The sequence below is a fragment of the Bactrocera neohumeralis genome, chromosome 3, assembly GCF_024586455.1.
Source record: "Bactrocera neohumeralis isolate Rockhampton chromosome 3, APGP_CSIRO_Bneo_wtdbg2-racon-allhic-juicebox.fasta_v2, whole genome shotgun sequence".
Classification (NCBI taxonomy): domain Eukaryota; kingdom Metazoa; phylum Arthropoda; class Insecta; order Diptera; family Tephritidae; genus Bactrocera; species Bactrocera neohumeralis.
The window spans coordinates 22,102,575-22,120,378 of NC_065920.1; the positions used below are offsets into that span (position 1 = coordinate 22,102,575).

The 17,804-nt window shown below is 33.8% G+C and overlaps 1 protein-coding gene across 6 annotated transcripts in view; it reads right to left on the bottom strand.

Moving 5' to 3' along the window:
• The window catches only part of LOC126753597 (protein turtle homolog B), a 284,120-nt gene that overhangs the window by 92,260 nt on the left and 174,056 nt on the right, over positions 1-17,804 (bottom strand). For all 6 annotated transcript variants that reach the window (XR_007666195.1, XM_050465153.1, XM_050465151.1 and 3 more), the window contains exons 4-5: positions 14,686-14,946; positions 11,848-12,044 (exon numbers count right to left, since the gene is read on the bottom strand). Coding sequence is in view for 5 of the 6 variants with exons in the window: in XM_050465153.1 (XP_050321110.1) it covers positions 11,848-12,044; positions 14,686-14,946 (458 nt within the window). In the remaining variant the exon portion in view is untranslated. The remainder of the gene's footprint in view (positions 1-11,847; positions 12,045-14,685; positions 14,947-17,804) is intronic.

The following is a 17,804-nucleotide window of genomic DNA, read 5'->3' on the forward strand; positions in this document are numbered from 1 at the left end:
AATGCGGCCTACATTTAGGATGAAGTGAGTTATATAAAGCAGAAACACTTGGATATAGATTTATATAGAAGTATTTTTATGTTGTGGGGAACGAGTATGGTGCGAGGCAAGTTAAAAATTTTTAGGTAATTGTATGACCTTTATAAAATGTCCGCAATTAAAGCAAGAAGGCTCGTTAACTTCGAAGTTAAAATATTCTTCAGATGTGCTTTTTCTATGGTATCAAAGGGTATACAAATATATTTAGCTTAAGTTTGATCTATTAATTAGTGAGAAAGCTATGTGCTATAGTCGTCCGATCTCACAAATTTGATCAATGATCGCAGCAATGCCTTGTAGAATATATTGTGCCAAATTCTGTGAGGATCCCTTGTCAAATACGAAAGTTTTCAATATAAGGACTCGAGTTTGATCGGACAGTTTGTATGGGAGCTATAGGCTATAGTTGTCCGATCTGAAATGAATTTCTTCGCGCATTAGACCATTTTCTTAGACAATAATCCATGTGAAATTTCGTGAAGAAATATCGTCAACCAAAAAGGTTTTCCATACAAGCACTTAATTCCGATGGTTCAGTTTGTATCGGAGCTATATGTTATAGTGGTCCGATATCGGCGATTCTTATAAGTGAGAAGTTACATGGAGAGAGGAAGATGTGCGCAAAATTTCAGAACGATATTTCAAAAACTAAAGTACGAAATTGGTTAATTGTAGGGAGTTAGATACCTAAGCTTAGAAAAGACTGCATTTAGGATGATGCGCGAAAAGGGAATAAAATTCAATAATGTCGATAACAATTGCTATCTACTCCAAATAACTTGACATTAAACTATGATAGATCTACACTCCGGCTACTTTAATTAAAATTTGTAAAAGGCTTATCAATAAGTCAGAAAAAATTATATTTGAAAACGCATTGCCTACATTTAGGATGGAATGAAGCACCGAAGTTAGAAATTAATTTACAAAAAGAACGAATAATGAGAGCATTTCGTCAAAACGAAAACTTTTTGGTATTTTTATATGATGGAGACCATTAATATATAATATTTACCTAATATATGTATATATAGTATAACCACATTTGGGGCCGAATAGTTTTCAACTAACCTCGCTTATCTTAATTTCTACCACCTTCACTATGGTTAGTGCGATAAATACATATTTGTCCAAAACTAAAATCTCCACAAGCTCTTTATACAAATTGTTATCCGTAACACAAACAACAAGCGCACGAACAAGAGAGGTTACCTGAAGCAAGTGACAGAGAAGCAAGGAAAAAGAGAGCTTCACCGAACGCAAGGACCGGGGTGAAAGGAAGCAGTTGATAGTGGCAATTTGCTGCTGTTACGCACACATATGTACTTCAGTGCCTGCCTCTTTACTTAAGCCATTTATAAATGATACACACTCGCACACACACACACAAGGCTACAGCAACAACGGCAAACAACGTGTTACCTTAGAAAATGTCAGCATCCTTTTTCAACTGCATTGTATAATTGCTACAAACAGATATCAGGTGGCACAAAACTAGCTGATTGCCTGGCTTTGCTCTTAGCTTGCATGGACTTGGCTCGGCTTGGTTGGTAGGATAAAAGAAGCATACGGACCAGGACACTTGCTGCACCACTTAAGGATATTAAAGCGTATATATGTGGATATGCATGTATGTATGTACATATGTGCGTGCGTGTGCTTCGGGTGCGAAGATAAAATGCAAGAAGGGTTAATATGCCGTTATATGGCATAGAAGTTTGAAGTTGCAAGCAGGAGTAGTAAGAGGCAGATAAGAGTAGACGCACTCATACAAAGTAATATCCACGTGTGTGTGTGTGTAATTGCTTTGTATCACCCACTATTCGTACACGGAAACCACAATTATTTGTAATTTGCGCAATGGCGCGACTATATATTGCTGCAACTGACAGCAGAGGCGGCGGAGAACCAAACGAACGGCAAGATAAGACAAAATGAATGAAGGAAGGCCTGTAGAAGAGTAAGAGAAGGTTAGGGCAGTACTTGAAAAGAAGTAGAATGGGAGGTGCAAAATTGCAAGAAATTACAAACACAAACACACAATAAATTTTAAAGCCGGAATATGTAATAGGCAGCAACTAGTGCAAAATAAAGGTTAAAATACACACTCTCTCTTTCTAAGAAATTAACAAAAAAAAAAAAAAACTAAAAGCATGTGCGTGTGGTTGTAATTGTCCTTTGACCCATTGTTGTTTACACATGTTTAGCAAATTAAATAATGTGGTTACTTCGTAATTAAATTTCAGTATTTTTTCCCAAGCAAACACACACAGCCATACACACATACATAAATAATATGATTTAAAGGATAAGGCATTAATCCTGCACGTGCTCTAACAGCCATTTGCAACAAGTTTTTTAGTTGTTGTTTTCGCTTTTAATTTTACACTCATTTAAGTGGGTTATCTGAGTAATCACTCATTTTAAGTTCGCTCGTAATTTTAAGTTGTGTAAGTGTGGGTGGGCGCGCCGGGAGGTTGTCTGCGTTGATAATTACTCGGACAATCCGACTTATTGTAGACATTAACGCAGCACTTGACTTTAATTGCTAGAATCTGTTTAATTGCTGGGTGGATTGTTGTTGTTGGCATACGTGTAAGCAAAGCAAAATGGCCGAGAAGTCAAGGTGGAAATTAATTTGGGTTCCATTGACCTAAGGAGATGTAGTGCTTTGGAGTTGTACATTTACTTTAAAAACATAAATGTGATAAAAGCTGGAAAAGCAGATAAACAAAATACATTGATCACAATGTCAAGTTTAGAAATGCTGTGTTACAGGGTTACCACCTGCAAATTTTTAAATATTTGACAATTTTTTATAAAGTCCCTTTATAAAATATTTTAGTTGAACGTCAGAGTTACTATGTTGCTAAAAAATATTTTAAAATCAGCCCTTAGGTGAACAGGGTTGCCATATAAAATATAGTTTTGAAAAAATTTTAAAATATCTGAAAATTTTATAAAATATTTTAATTGAGTGTCAGACTTGCCATGCCGCTAACAACTACTCTAAAATCAGTACTTATTTGCACAGGGTTGCCATATAAAAGTTAGTTTTGAAAAGATTTTAACATATTTGGAAATTTAGCCATCTATATTTGTATTTGTGTATATTTTCGCATTGATGTGGGTAGGGTTGCCATATGAAAATTTTAAGTATTTCAAAATTTGTTATAAGATTTCTACATAAAATATTTTAGTTGGTTGCCAGGGTTATAATGGCACTAAAACTATTTTAAAATTAGTACAAATTTGAACAGGGTTGCTACATAAAAGCTGGTCCTTAATTTTTTTTTAACATATTTGGCAATTTTAGGCATCTATATGTATATACATATGTATTTTTATCGCTACATGATTTTTTTTCCAAATTTACATTAATACCAGGGTTACCATATAACAGAAAATAATATTAAATTTTTCATATCAGTATTTTAAAAATATGTATGGCAGTTTTTAGTCTAAATTGAGAACAAAAAATTAAATAAATTTAAAATTGTAAATAGAATATAATATAATATCGGGCACAAGAATTAAAATAATTGTAAATAAATTATTATAATTTTTTTCGAAGCTACATTTCTATATGTAAAATACTGGCAATAGTTCAAACAATTGTTCATAATAATGTGTTAAAATAAAAATATTTTTCCCTTATGTAAATATAAATATTTTTCCATTTTATGGATGCCAAATATTTTAATATTTTTTTAAGCAATTTTCATAGGCAAAAAATCGATTTTTGTTTAATATAAAAATTTTTATTTTGTTCCACAAAAATTTAGTTTAATTAGTATTGCTATGGCTTATGGCAACCCTGATTTTTTTATGTATCATTTATCTATATTTTCTGTTAACCGAAGTGGTAGTTTTTTATGAATGATTTTTCAGTAAATCACGAATATGGAATATTTTCAAATTGCCACTACATGATTTAATTGTATTTTTTCCTATAATTGATGAAATTGCCTTAAAAAATTAATATTTTAACTATTTTATCTCAAAAATTTGTAAATTTTTTTCTTAAAATTTGCATAAAAACTGCGAGTTCATAGCTCAGCTAAACAAATACAACTAACACCTGCACAAAATCTCACATTTATTATACGGATATATGCGCTAATGCCTTTTCTGTCAATTTTCCTGCAACAGTTTTAAAGCACTTAAAATGTTGAAAACTTCCATGAAATTTAACAGCTCGCACACAGCGTACATTCACTTCTAAAATCATAAATATACATTTTTTTCATTCATTCCCTCCCTAAATTTGCTTAATATCAATTTGTATTCAAGTTAAATTGGCTTAGAGTTTTGCCAACAAATTTACTTATCTAACAAAAGTTTGACGAAATCAAAAATATTTGGCTTAATGCACACTTTAAAAGCCGCTACTGGCTACAGACGCTATACCCCTCCTCCCATAACGCCACAACGCCCCTCATAAAGATGACAAATTCAACAAATTCTGTCTGGTGATTCGACCGACCGAGCTTAAAAGCTTAAAACTTCTGCAGTCACACACATACATACATACACACGTTTAGCGATATTACATTGAATAAATTTTGAAGGCAGATAACTAAAACACAGCAAAGCCAAAAATTATACATTCACAAAATATGTATGTATGTATTTGAACAGCGCTACAACAAAAGCAACAGCAATTATCATTGAGTGCTTTAAAATAAATTATTTAATTATACGGCCTGCACGCGCCTATAAACCGCTGCCTCTCTCTCTCACTCCACTCGCATATCCGTAATTTTATTACTAAATACCGTTGTGTTCTTGTTTTCGTTGTGATTAATCGCTTTAAGACATTCAATCTCCTACTACTTAACCAAAGTCATGCTGGCTTGAGTTGCCACTCTACCTAAAAACAACAACTATTTGAGCGTATATAATTGTTTGTAATTTGTTTGTTTGTGGGCGGCTAAATTCTTGGGTGCGACATTTTAGTCGGTAATGAGGTGCTGAAACACTGAATGGGTTATGCCAATATAGTTATGTATAGATATATGCATATACGCAAAAAGCGGTCTGTTTTTGTGTATTTAGAGTATGTGTGTACAAATGTCACTTTGTAGTTTAATACGGTCACTTTAAGGTATTCAGACGAAATATTTCAAACTGACAGCGAGTTTATTGGTAGGACTATTTTTGAGGGAGGTCTATAATGAAATTTAACTGTTGATTAAATTAATATAAATGTGGCATGCTGCCCCTCTATTACTGTCATATTAAAAATTAATTAGTATCAGAGCTGATCATTTGTCGGAGCCAGCGATATCGGATCTCAAAAGCATATAACTCTTAAAATCATATAGCTACCATACAAAGTGAAAGATCAAGCACAAATTCTTGTACGCAAAACGAAATTTCTTCACGCAATTTGACATAAATTGTTAATCAAAGGAACACGGTTATAGAGTTTTTCAAATTTTTTATATCGGACTTTTATAGCATGTATGTAGCTGCCATACATATGGAACAATCGGAACTAAGGGCTTGTACAGAAAATTTTTTATTTGATGAATTATCTTTGAAAAATTTGTCAGAGATTATTGTCTAAGCCAGTTATACAATCTCCCAAGAAATGGTTCAGATTGGTTAACTACAGCCTGTAGCTGACATACAAACTGAACAATCGGAATCAAGTGTTTGTAAGGAAAACTTTTTCATTTGAGAAGATATCTCCGCGAAATTTGGCATTAGCTATTGTCTAAGGCAATAATCCGACCAGCAAAGAAATGGTTCGGATCGGGTTACTATAACGTATAGTTGCCATATAAGCTGAACAATCGGAATCAAGTATTTGTATGAAAAACTTTTTCATTTGACGAGATATCTTCACGAAATTTGGGCAGGGTTATTGCCAAAAACCATAATGCTATCTCCGAAGAAATGGTTCAGATCGGGTCAATATAGCATGTAGCTGTCATACAAACCAAACGATAAAAATCAAGTTCTTGTATGGAAAACTTTTTCATTCAACGAGATATTTTCATGAAATTCGGCAAGGGTTATTGGCTACAACAATAATGCAATCTCCCAAGAAATTGTTAGCATATAGCTGCCCTACAAACTGGGCGATCAGAGTCCAATTCTAATAAGGAATTGTTTGTATTAGCTTTGATGCAGCCAATATTAGTGTGTTTTCTTATTTGATGTATATATACATATATATATATATATATATATACATATATATATATATATATATATATCTTATACAATATATTTAGTATATATTTAGCATTATAAATATTTAATAGTTTTATATAAAATTACTTTATTTTATAATTTATAATAGTAAACCAGCAAAATCTTTGAAAAATCTCTGTCTGCCACACATTTATCCATACTATTTAACGAATGCTTTCAAATATAATTCTCGCTAAAAACTGTAATTAATACTTATGCACTTGTATGAGCTCGTTCCAAGTGAGTGCGTTGATTAAAAGGTCAGCGAATTACCATGGAATCTATGCGATTATTTTAATTATATTCGTTGTTAATAAAATGCGTAAATAAAGCTGTCTATATATTTGAAAATTTGAAAATGCACGCTACCAAATATACAACCACATATACATAGCTTTATGCTGTTTAATGTTTGCTCATCAATGCATTTTAGCTTTTCGCATTAGTTGCGTGGCTTTCATGCACCACATCAACAACAACAACTTGTGCGCCGCGCTCAAAACCCATCATTTAATTTGACCAGTTTTAGCCAACAACTTGCGGGTGTTTAGCACAAGCTTGTTGTTTTTGTTGCAGCTGGCCGCCATTGAACACACGCAAGTGCAATTAAATAAGCGACATATAATTTTCCTATACTACCAGAGAATTAATTACACATTTAACGCACGAAATTCAAAAATCAATTTTTATTTTGCCTTTTCAACTTTCGCCGCATACGCAGTCGCATGACCACAACGCATTTTCAAATGCAATTTTTGATTTATGTGAACACTGAATATTTCAAACATGTATGGATACATCTAAAGTATATATGTATGTATTTGATTTTTAGTTAAGCGTGTGATTCGCCATATCAAATCACTTGTTGTCAACGCGCCACGAGTTTTTAATTATGGGTTTTCTAATAAAATTGATATTGCAGGCGGTTAGAATTTATTTCGAAATCACTGAAATTTATGTTGTTCGATAATAGTGGGTTTAGTTTTTAATTTTTAAAATCCTGAGTTGTATGCAGGTAATTTTAGTATAATAGTTCAACTAATTTTAAGTCTTTTCATGAACTCGCCATATAGACTGTTAAGTATAACTGATCTGGAGAGCTCTGTTAAGGGGTCTTTAGCTGCATAATTTTGTTTAATTTTCAATATTTATAAATATGGCATTAATTTACAACCAGATATATTTTTATTAGTATTTGTGATTAAGAATTTTTTCTTCTATTTTTATTATAATAACTTTTTTTCGAAGTTTAGAAATTTTCAATTGAATTCCCAAAAAAAATTTCAAAGAAGTGACGATTTTACAACCAAAAGTTACTAAAAGCCGTTTTTTAGTCGCGCCATTGGAGGATGAAGGATTGTGTACAAGTTCATGCAAGTTAGGAAAGTTCTCTGAACCCGATTTTTACAATAAAATTTTTTTCAGCGAGGAAGCTCACTATTTGGTGTGCTCTATGAATAGAGAGAAGTTCTATTTTTCTTCGAAAATTAAGCCGATCATAATGTTTCAGTCAATCCGAAACGTTAAATAGTAAATATTATTGACTTTTCGTGCTTGAATTAGATAATGTTAATGTGTGACCTTTGGTTCCAACAAGACGGCGTTACATGCTATATAGTCTATGAAACAATGAATTTATTGAAGGGAGCTTTTGGTGAACGCATTATCTCACGTCATGGACCTGTAGCGAGGTCTTTGTTAGTTCGATCTATATCGCTAAACTAGTTTTGTTGAGGTTATATGAAGTCACCCGAAACGATTGACACCTTGGAAGAGTGTATTCGACGCGTTATTGCTGACACACGACACCGATTGCTGCAAAAGGTGGTGGAAAATCGGGACTCTAATGTAGAATTTACTAGGGTCGGCAGATATTTTGAGGTTATGTGGAGCATGCAACACGTCGTTACTTTAGAATTATTTAAAAAACAAAAATTTCATTACTTTTTTTGATCATTTTCATTTTTGAAGTCTAATTGCGTGACAAGAAAAGATCAGAAGGTATGTAAAGACTTTGTGATATTTCGAGAAGCATGTAAAATGTCGTTAGTTTGGAATTATTTGAGGAAATTTCGACGCTTATTTTTAGGCCTCGAAATTTATTTTAGGAAAAGGACAATGTCTTATTTTGAGATCATTCGAGCCAGTCGCGGCGGTCAGTTGAACAAAATCAATTCGAAATGGCAAACTGTTATCTTTGTAATGAGCCTAAATTCTTGGCCATAACACTAAATTATATGTGCTTTATTGCTACTTGACCACGTGTTCAAAATAACACCCTTTACGAGGGTACCAACTTTTAAGGGCACTAATTTATTAATAAAAAAAAGTACTTCGAAGTAAAAAAAAGTTTAGCACAGGAAAATTAAATTCCTGGATTGAAAACTGTACTAAAAAATTATACAAATTATTGTTTCAGTATATAAACTACAAAACAACAATAAAAAAACAAAAAAACATAATAATCACAGCCCAACATAATTTGCAACCAATCAATAACCGCAGTTATTTTAATTAAAATAACATTACCAAAACAATTTTTTGAAAACTCATTTATGCTCACACGTAACTGTATATTTATCTAGAATACAGCATTTTGTCACCGAAAGTAATAGCATATTAATTTACACCTGTATACAAACAGACATACATACGTTTGCGTAAAGCAAAGCAATTCACATGCTCAATTAATAATTAAAATACCAACCGGCGAGTGTTACGAATGGAACAAAAACGAGTGCTTTTTGTCATTGAGGTGAAAAACTGTTGACACCCACAGACATATTAACGGTACAACAAATAACTAAATAAAATAATAGTGGTCATGCGGTGGTGACAAAGTGGCATATATAATTAAGCAAAAGGTCGCATTTAACACTATGCGAAAGCGGGTGCAATGCCAGTAGGAAAAATATGGTTTGTGGGAAGCAGAAAGTGAAGAGAACAGAAAAATTATTGAACTTAGTATTCTGCTTTCAACAATGAGGTTTTCGCAATAAATAACGAATTTAAATTTGAAAAAGTACTATGCAATGTTATGGGATCATTTTTAAACCAGTTTGATTTAACGTGGTTACAAACTAGTTAAAGATTAGTTGCATTATTTCATACTAGTTCAAAGTCTAATATTTTAAAACAGCTAGATCGAACACTGAAGGATGGAGTCATGTGCAGAAGTTTCCGCAAGTAAGCAAAGTTCTCTGATTGCCATTCAGTTGGCAGTGGCCAGAAACGATTCTTTTACATATGGCTCAAGCCGCTCAAGACTTCCGGTCTTAGACCAAGTATCCTCTAGGTAGCCAAAGAACATCCGTTTGAAGGCGAGCTAAAGTGAGAACGCGAACCATTCCTCGCCAGGATTGTGCGTTGGGTTTGAAACTCGCCAAGTGAAAAACGCCCCCAATGAAACGGATAACTTGGCTATAATCGCGTAAGCGGTGTCTACGCCAGTAAAGAAGAAGTTTCAAGTTAGTCATTTTTGTCAAAGGATTTTAATAAGTTAAATTCTCACACCGGTATTTTGAACCAACTAGGAACTAGTTAGCAATAAATAAAAATTTTTGTAGCGATTTCTTGAAACACATTGAATATTGTAAAGCAATTGTTAATAACTTTGGGATCCATCATATTTTTCTGAGTAAATTTGAATACAAAGAAAGCAAAGCTTAGAAAAATGAGCCGAACTAGAAATCCGTAATCATCAGCTGATTTCAAATTAGTCTCTTTAATTTCCTACTGGTCCTCATAACACACCGCGTCAGTTGCAGCGAAGCTTCATGAATAACAGAAAATCATTACGCCACCGTGCTGAGTTATAATTATGAACACTCAATAGCAACACATTTAGTTCGGTGGCAAATTCACACGAGAACAAATGAAATGCGTGCGAACGGACGCTCCAACCGACACGCTCACAAGTAAATAGTCCCCAAGAAAGCCATAGCAGGCGATGGCACCCAAAAGCAACTAAGCGTAACGTTACGTTACCGAAGTGGATGTCGATGTGGGGAAGGGCATTATAATGTGGCTATAGCCAGATATTAAGTGTGTTAGAGCATATACCAGAAGTTGGTGAAGTGTGCCTTGGAGAATATGGCAGGCTATTACGGCACGCGTGTCCAACTGTTGCGGACATCTGCTGAATTACGAAAGTGTATGTTGCCTGGTGGGACTCCACGCAATATAATTACTTAAAGTCAGTCAGTTGAGTGCAAGGTAATCGATTGCAAGGTGGCTTGCTGGGGTGGTGAATGTTTAGATGACACGTCGGTTAATTGAAATGCGCAGCCAATTTTTATAATTACATCTTCATATGCGCTGGTAGGAAGCAATCACATAAGATCGGGAAGATATTTTGAGGTTATGCGAAGGTTTTCCGGCACATCGTTATTTTAAAATTATTTAAAAAATTAGATTTTCATCACTTTTTATGATTTTTTTTTCGATTTTGAACTCGAGTTAAAAGTGAAAGGAAAAGAAAAGGTCAGAAGATATGTTGAGCTTATGTAATATTTCGAGGTTATATGGAGCATGTAAAATATCGTCAGTTGGAATTATTTTAGGAAAACTTTGAAATTTCGACCCTTATTTTTAGGCTTCGAAATTCGTTTTAGAAAAAAGGCAAGTTGATATTTTGAGGTTATGTTGAAGAAGTAGAATATCGGAGTGATTGCATTATCTTGAAAAAACTATGGATTCTGACACTAATTTTTGATTTCGAATCCCAATAACCTTTAAGACAAGGTCATCAGATATTTTGATGTTATGTATCATTAAGAGGTTATGTTATATTTTTAGGTTAAGTGGTATTTCGAGATCGCCTGTGAAAGAAGAAATTCGATATTTTGGAATTAGTCTAAGAAAACTGTGTATTCCGGTATTTATTGTTCGAATTCGAGCAACAGTTCTTGAAAAATATTTTTAGGTTAGGGGAAAACTGTGGATTTCGATACTTTTTTTTCAATTTCGAACCTAGCAACCTAGTTTAGCAAACAGAAACTATTTTGTAGTTAATTACAATTTTCGATATCGAACTCGAACCTCAGTTAAATAAAATTTTTTTCGAAACTTTTTTTTTCAACAGAAACTATTTTGTAGTTAAATACAATTTTCGATATCGAACTTCGAACCACAGTTGAGTAAAATTTTGGAAAGATGTGTTATATTTATTAACAAAAAAACTTTTTATGGGGTTATGTGTTATTTTAAGCAAATGTGGAGAGTTGATTTCGACACATTTTCTTTTCGATCTTCGCATTTCGAATTTGAATCTCAGTTTAGCAAAGCGGCAAGGTCAGAAGCTAATTTGAGATTAACTGCAGATTCCTACAATTTTCGATATCGAACTTCGAAAGTCAGTTTGACAACAAACAATATCAGAACATAATTTGAGGTTAATTTAGGAAAACTATGGTGTCCTACACTTCTTTTTCGAAAAAAACAAAAATTTTGAGGTTATGTGTTACCTTAAGGATATGTGGAGCGTATACCGACACATTTTCTTTTTCGAACTTCTCAATTCGGCTTTTTTAACAGACTTTTTCGTGACTCTTCGTAGAATACTTAAATTAGGTATAATAAAAAAATATGAAAATTTCTACTTACAGTTAACATTCAATGTGGCGGTGGCTTCCAATCGTTGACCATCATTCATAGCACGATTTCGTACGATACACTTGTATTTGGCGCCATCATCTTCGCGACGCGGTTGCAGCGTTAGTGTTGCATTTGTTGGCTGATCCTTTGAGCCGCCCGAACGTACGACGGCGTGCAGTGGCGTATTGGTGCCCTCGCGATACCAACTGCAGCAAAAGCGCGGAAATGCAGTGCAGATGTGGTCGGCGAAAATAAGCGCATGAAAAGAGAAAGTTGGAAAAAGCGAACAGTTAGTGTTGTTGTATAATGAAAGGAAAGTAAGTAGAAATGCCATGTGGCATCGAATCAAGGCATATAATATATAGCAGATGTGTATATGTAAGTCAGTGTGGCACGAAAAACGTTGCAAGTTAATTTGTGCACACTTTGCATTTGGGCTTCTTCCGCGTCGTTCGTGATTATTTCCTGCTCGTTAGCTGCATTCGCGTTTACGTGAAAAAAATTTTACTTGCATTTGTGGACTTGGCTTGTTGACACAGAATTTTCTACGCTTTTATTTCATTTTCATTTTCGTTTCTTTCTATTCTACTTAGTATCAGCTGGTTCTATATTTCTTTCGCTGTTTTGGCACAGGCAACCACAATTAACTGTGTCGTAAATATTTGGGGATTGCAAGACACGCCAGCGCTTCTCGATGTCAGCAGTTAGCGCAGGCAGGGTTGCATGTAGAAGAAAACATGCTTTTTGGCAGTTGCCACGACATGTGGAATTAAGAAGTTTTATTGCAAATTTATTTCTTACTTACGCGAAAAATAACTGTGAATTCGGGCTCGCTAGTAAGACAGAAAATAGTATAGAAATCAGCGTTGCATTTAGAGTCAACGGGCGAAAAACGAAGGAATTGATTATGAGAGTCGAATACTCATGTAATAAATAAATTAAGAAAGAAGCAACTGGAAGACTGTATCAACTGAGTGAAACGAAAGCGCAAAAATTGGCAAACTTGCGAAGCTAAGCAAATTATTTACATGTCATTTGAAAGGCTTAGTGTAGAGTGAATTGCGGTTTAACTTTTTGTTATGATATGTTAACGAATAGCGCGGTTTGATAGTTGACTCCTTAAAATCTAAATCTTTCTTCGTCTTTTGGCACGAAATGACGTTGATATCAAATATTTAAAGCGTACAAATTAACCTCAAAATAGGCGCCATCACTTTTCACTTGACTTAACTCAAGTAACCTTACTATTCTTCGTAATAAGCTTTGGCTGGGATGGTCTTCAACGAGTTTTGGGTTTAATGAGTGCAGCCCATTTTTGAAGCGCCATTCGCTGGATTGTTGGACACTTTTTACGATATATTCATAAATTGGCGTTTTACCATGTTCTACCACATTCTACCACACCTCATAACCAAAATATTAACCGAAATGTGTTGAGTCACAAGAGATGTTGAGATCCTTAGCTAACTCTCTTATAGGTAGTTGATGATATTGAAAACTCATCCTAAATGTAGGCTATGCCTCCCCCATCATGATACTCAACCACATGAGTGCTTACTGCATCAAATCTGTGCTTAAATTTAACCTTTCTGATACTATACTAGGCAGTTAAAACACTTTTAGAAAACAAGCAAAGCAAATAGGCGTAGCCCGACTTACATAATTTTCGCATTTTAACAGAAAATATTGAAAAGAAATACGTTCACCCAGTTTCGTTGGACTGTAGTAGTTAATGACATATATAGCTTGAGAAAACTAACAAGTTTTAAGGTGTTACATGGGCTTATGGATTTCAAAAAAAATTTTTTTAGTGCCTTATTAAATTCTACACCTCTAGAATATTGTCCTAATTTCCGACCGACATAAAACGTGAAATTATCTGCTCAACGAAGTGTTCTCTCAATAAATCCATGGATTGATGCGAAGTGTGGGACGTGTTGGGGTCTTGTTGAAACCAAATGTCACCAAATGTGTAATTACAGCTTTGAGAACTTGTGCGCTCAAGGCTAGCAAGGCTTAGTTCTTTGCTAATAGCGTATGTTTGTATCAATAATAAGTTCTAAGTATATCTATATGAGAAATTGAAATTTTTGAAAAAAGCTGTTTTTTGTGCGAGGAAATCCATGTAACCCCTTAAATATTCATATTTAGGCAAATCAGTACTTCCATTTGCCAGAGTTCTCAAAGCATGAAAAACTACAAATCTGTGTTGGTTAGTTTTACGTCTTATTAGCAACTGTTACGTGGCAGAACTATATATTAAGCTTCTGTGCAATAATAAGAACAACCTCCACTTCAACTGGTTTCAATGACGATATGACTCAATTTGAAAGAATGAAATGTCATTAAATTATTTAAGCTTACAAAATTAAGTGAATTATGCCAGTGAGTATATATGCATATATGTAAAATATTCATATGTATTTTTGTAAGCATTTGCCTCGTTGACTTGCATGTAATGAATGCTCAGTTAAAGTTACTCAACGTTGGAGCCACACTTGGGCGCTCAATTGCACCTCTTCAGCGCGGATTAAGGACATTTTCATTTGGTGCTACTTAAAAAAAAAACACATCATATATATATATATAAATAGCGCGCACACTTAGCTGGTCTACAATACAAGCAGCTAGAGCCAATCTGGCTGGCCAATCGGCTAGTAGCCTGCACATAATGACAGCGAAAATCCTTTTAAACAGCCGTGGCAGGCGGAAGTGCAAGCGGGCACGGCGTTCAATTTACATAAATTTAATTTTAAATTAATACGGTATTATTGCCGCCCACAAGGGCTTTTGGCGCAATGTGAGGCAGTACACCCGCACTACTGTGCCGGCGCTGTTTGTACTTACGTTATCGTTGGATCCGGTGAACCGCCAATACTGCTGCACGTCAGCTCCATTTTTACATCCTCAGTGGCAATGGCCACATTACCGGGTGAAATGACGGGTGGATGCGGTGGTGTGAGGACGGTTAAATTGTAAAACTCTTGATGGACATCGGCGCCCGTACCTTTCGCTTTAATGCGACACTCGAAGCGTCCATTGTCGCGAATGTATGAAGCGTTTTTAATTTGCAAATCGTAAATGCCGTGCTTCGGACGGTAATCGGGTCTGCAAAGAGAGAATGCGAGAGATAAAAAAACGTATAAAAACTGCGTAAAAAATGTGTGTAGAAATGCGTAAACGACGCAAAGTATGCGGATATTGTAGGAAAAAGGAAAAACAAAGGCAAAAAATATTTGTTTTTGCTGGAAAAAATGAAGAAATTAAGCGAAAAAAGTGTGTTTACAGAAATTAAAAATGTTAAAAAGCAAGTTGTGGCGAAAGGGTGCGCGCCAACGCTGCTGGTTGGTGTTACATTTTCGGTGGTGCTGTTGGTGGCTATGGAAAAAGTGCTTATGCAGACAGATTACTAAATTGAATTAAACGCAATTAAAGGAATTTTGTGCGCACATTAACAAAAACAAATAGCGCTGCTATAAAAAAAATTACAAAAAAAAGAAACTTAAATGACACTTTTTGATTGGCTGGCTTAAGCGGATTAAAATGCGCGGATGACGCAAGGGCAAACAGGAAAAATGGCATGAAATTTTTCAAAATGACAGTTGCGTGCTTGTAAAGGAAGCGGTTATAATGTTACTCGGCAATAACAACAACAAAAATAAGGCCAATTACGCAAGGGAAGGGTATTTATGCAATTATTTCAACTAATCCTTAAAGGCATACACGGCGTATACGTAACTTTCGATATATTGTATATTTTTGTATAGTTCAAAGAAGTTTAAAAAAATGTTTAGTCTTCCACGGAATTTACTTTTTTAGCCATACAATTTAGATATACTTTTGAGTTATCGATAATTTTGATTCGAATTTTAGGCTTGTTCCCATCGTTTGTCGATTTATTTCTAAGTTTATAACTGTAGCGATTTGCACATAAGTAACGTGTATAAACTTTTATTAAATTCTAGTTTTAGATTTTATAAACATTTAGTTAGTGATAATTTTTGTCATTACATTATATTTTTCAAATATTACACAAAATTATTATTATATTATATTTAATATTTTATAAACATTTAGTTAGTGATAATTTTTGTCATTACATTAGATTTTTCAAATATTACACTAAATTATTATTATATTTTATATTAATAGCTGTGATTCCGATATCTACTCAATATGATGTGAAAATTTTTGATTTAACTTAAAATACATAATATATTTCAGAAATGTTGGTAGGTCGATAATCAGTTATCGATAATCAAAATTTATCGATTACATTGTTATCGATTATTTTGTGTCAACATTGTATATGCTTGTGACTGTAAAAAATATTTTCTTTTAATTTCTTTTCAAAATAATTCCGAGCTACATAAAACAAAAAATATCGATATCGTTCACAAATAAATTTTTTTCAATATTATTATTTCAACTTCTTTTATTTGATCAATACTATTATTGCAAATTACATTTCATATTCTATTTTAGAAACATAGGTAGGTCGATAATCAGTTATCGATAATTGAAATTTATTGATAATCAAAACTTATCGAATACATTGTTATCGATTACTCTGTATCAAAATTCTTGTATATGCTTACAACTGTAAGAAATATTTTTTTGAAGTTCTTTTCAATCTAATTACAAATCAAACGAAAAGCAAAAAATCGATATCGTTCAAATATATGTGAGTATACATATATGTTTTAAATACTTTTTTTTTCAACTTCTTATATTTTTCCAATACTGTTGTAGCAAATTTACAAAATCAACACCCTCTTACACAAAGGAAGAAACCATCCAGCAGGCGTCTAGACAAATTCAAATACCTCACACTCTCACTATTTTCTATTCCCTTTCATAAGTTTGCGCAAACTTTTTGAAGATTAAAATTCTGACTGTTATTCGCTGCGCTAAGTTAAATTAACAATTGCCAGAATGGCGAAGTGGGTAACGACTATGAAAATGCATAGCTGGTTATAGGGGAGAAATTCGATAAAGTTTTGGCAACTTTGCACTCAAAAGATATTTACACAAAATGTCAAGCGCCAATCTTGCGGTTATGACAGTTTATGTGACAAATAATTTTTGCCTTCAAGCGCAGGCAGGCAACCAAGCAGGTGGACGAGCGCGTTGTTGCACTCGATGTGCCTTTAAAGAGCAGACAAAAGTGTGAAGCAGGGGGACTGATTCGTTCCCACTAACTCTCGACCGCCCTTTCTCTTTCCTTCACTGCTTTTCTACTTGGATTTTGACGTATTATAGTTTGTTGCCTTTATCCTTAAAGTACCGTTTTTGTTAAAAAGTGTGACGTAATTACATTTTTTAATAAATTTCTTAGCGCTTCCGTGATTTAGTTCATACACACTCCATTTATAGCGCAGACATCAACCACTTGCCCAAATGCACATTTAGGCGAGTGTTTGCTCTCTTTTATGTTCTCGAAATAGTTTTCTCTATGCACTTTGACAATTGTCGCAAACTTTTATTGACGCTCACAAACGATAAGAATAAATTCCTTTTCTTCCTTCTTTGACATATGAAAGAAATACCAGGCAGTTAGCACTTTTGCTTTGCCATTTTAACACTTTTATATCGTGTTGTCAAAATTATTGACAAATGATCTGGTTATAAGAGGAATTCTCCAGTGTATCAGATAGTCAAATGGATGCCATAAATTGAGATGTATTCAGTTAGCTACTCTTTTCTTATTTTCTGGTATCTTGTCGCTCCACATCACACGTAAGGTTTAGTAGTTCGGTGTGAGGTATTTGAAAGATAGACCAGAAATACTATTTTTTTTTGATTTTTGTGGATTTTTTTTAGATATTTCAATCGCTAAAATCATAAGATTTTTGCTTATCTTTTTTTCTCTATATCTTTTTTACCTATATTATTCAAAACAAAAAATCCTTAAAATTTACAAACAAAAAAATTTTAAATTTATCAAAAAAAATAAAAAACAGATT